At 55.2% G+C, this 1,995-nt stretch overlaps 1 protein-coding gene across 1 annotated transcript; it reads right to left on the reverse strand.

Moving 5' to 3' along the window:
* Window positions 1–498: 498 nt before the first annotated feature.
* Window positions 499–1,989, reverse strand: GPR101 (G protein-coupled receptor 101). The gene has a single exon (XM_024766957.1). The coding sequence runs from the start codon at window positions 1,939–1,941 to the stop codon at window positions 499–501; it is 1,443 nt and encodes a 480-aa protein (XP_024622725.1). The 5' UTR covers window positions 1,942–1,989.
* Between the last annotated feature and the right edge of the window lie 6 nt (window positions 1,990–1,995).

A 1,995-nucleotide genomic window follows, 5' to 3' on the forward strand; every position in this document is an offset into this window, starting at 1 on the left:
CTCATATGTTGATCAGTCAGTCAGGTCATGCTTCCTGGGCTCCATGAATGACCTGCTCCATTGCTTTTCTTTCCCTTGAACATGGGCTGTAGCCCTTGCCCATGAACTCAGAAGTCCTTAAGTTCACCAGTATCATCTTCCTTTTCCCCCAGAGCAAAAGTTGACACATGGTAGCTCTGGGGAGACACACAGAATACCAGGCATGGGTCCAAAATGGATAGCCCTTGTTGCTTTAAGAAATTTAGAGCCTAATAACTTTTTTTGGGGGGGGAATTTCAGTCAGAATCCTCAAGTCCATTCTTTCAGGGGCACATTTTTAAGGGAAGACCCCAGTTCCTACCTCTTCCATATATTTATCTACCTTGTTGCGAGAGGGTGTGTGCAGAACCTTTGCCTGGAATGGCATGGGTTGGCATCAATGCGATTGTGGACGGTCCATTTAAGAGAAAGCTGCCCCTGTGTTCTGTGGACAGTTCAAGGTTTACCTTAGAACCAACTTCAAGGCGAAGTGGCAGAATCATGAGAAGGGATGATCTTGCCTTCAGTTCCACCCTCGGTGCCGGCTTCGGTTCCGGGCAGGTCTGGGTGGCTGTCTTCTTTGGGGGGCTTCTCCTTGCAGAAGAACTTCTTCAGCATATCCTGGATCTCCTTCTTGATGGTCTTGTGCATGTAGCCATAGATGTAGGGGTGGATGCAGCACTGCAGGAAGAAAAGCCAGATAATTATGGTGATCACCCACTGGGGTACCTTGGTTTGGACATCCACCCACACGGCCAGAACCGCTAGAAAGCAGTAGGGCCCCAGGGACAGCACGTAGGAGAAGATGATGAGGAAGATCACTTTAGCAGCTTTGCACTGGTAGCACCTGGGCAGAGGGGGGTCGCCGGTGCTGTTTCGATGACTGACTGGGAGACTCTCTGTGATGTTCACCGCCTCAATGTCATCCTCGCTGAAATGGATGTCATCCTCACCAAACTCCATGTCATCTTCACCCAAGTCAATGTTGCACTGGGTGACCTCTAGGCGGCCCTTGTCTGCCTTCTTGCTGCTCTGAATTTTGGTGCTGCCTTCGCCGGCCACCAAGCTGCTTTCTCTGACCTCCTCGCTGCCCTTGGCCTCCACGCTCCCCTCACCGGTCTCCACGCTCCCTTCTTTGGCCTTCCTGCTGCCATCCTTGGCTTCCACACTGCCCTCCTTGGCCTTGACCTCACCTTCATCCTGGCAGTGGAACTCGCTCTCACCCTGGAACTCAATCTTTTTGTCTCCCTCTTCGTCCTCATTCTCCACGTGGTCCTTGGCTCGCACCTCCAAGCTGTGGCTCTTGACGTTGTAGAGCAGAGCGTGCTGCCGGCGGGCTGCACCGAACACCACAGAGTAGCAGGCGATCATGACAATCAGCGGGATGATGACGAAGGACACGACGCTGAGAATGGTGTAGCTGGGGCTGGCCCCCCAGATCATGGAGCAGAGGGCATTGCGCTCATCAAAGGCAGCCTGGCCCCAGCCATAGAGTGGGGGTGTGCTCTGCAGGATGGCCACGATCCAGGTGCCGTAGAGGAGCATGTAACCCCGGCGCGGGGTCATCTTGGCCGGGTAGGAGAGAGGGTGGATGATGGACAGGTAGCGATCCACCGACACCACGACGATGGTGTTGACGCTGGCAAAGGCGAACAGGTGAGTGAGGCTAACCAGGGCGGTACAGAAGTGGCTGTTGAGGGGCCAGAAAAAGGGCACGGAGGTGGCCACCACCCAGGGGGCCACGAGTGAAATCTGCAGCAGGTCAGTGACGAGGAGGTTAAAGATGAAGCGGTTGGTCACCTGCAGCAGCTGCGGCTTGCGCTGCAGCACGAGCGCCAGCACTATGTTGCCCACGAAGGAGGCGGTGAGGAAGATGAGCAGGACGCTCGAGCGGATGATGCCGTGCGCCAGGCTGATGGGCATTTTGGAGAGGGGCACGCACGTGTGGCTGCTGTTGTTTTCGCGCGTGCTGTTGGT

The sequence above is a fragment of the Neophocaena asiaeorientalis genome, unplaced genomic scaffold (genome assembly GCF_003031525.2).
Source record: "Neophocaena asiaeorientalis asiaeorientalis breed wild unplaced genomic scaffold, Neophocaena_asiaeorientalis_V1.1 scaffold992, whole genome shotgun sequence".
In the NCBI taxonomy this organism is placed as follows: Eukaryota; Metazoa; Chordata; class Mammalia; order Artiodactyla; family Phocoenidae; genus Neophocaena; species Neophocaena asiaeorientalis.

What these genes read in the sequence shown, in the direction of transcription:
- GPR101 (XM_024766957.1), bottom strand. Translation starts at nt 1,941, where the DNA reads ATGCCCATCAGCCTGGCGCACGGCATCATCCGCTCGAGCGTCCTGCTC.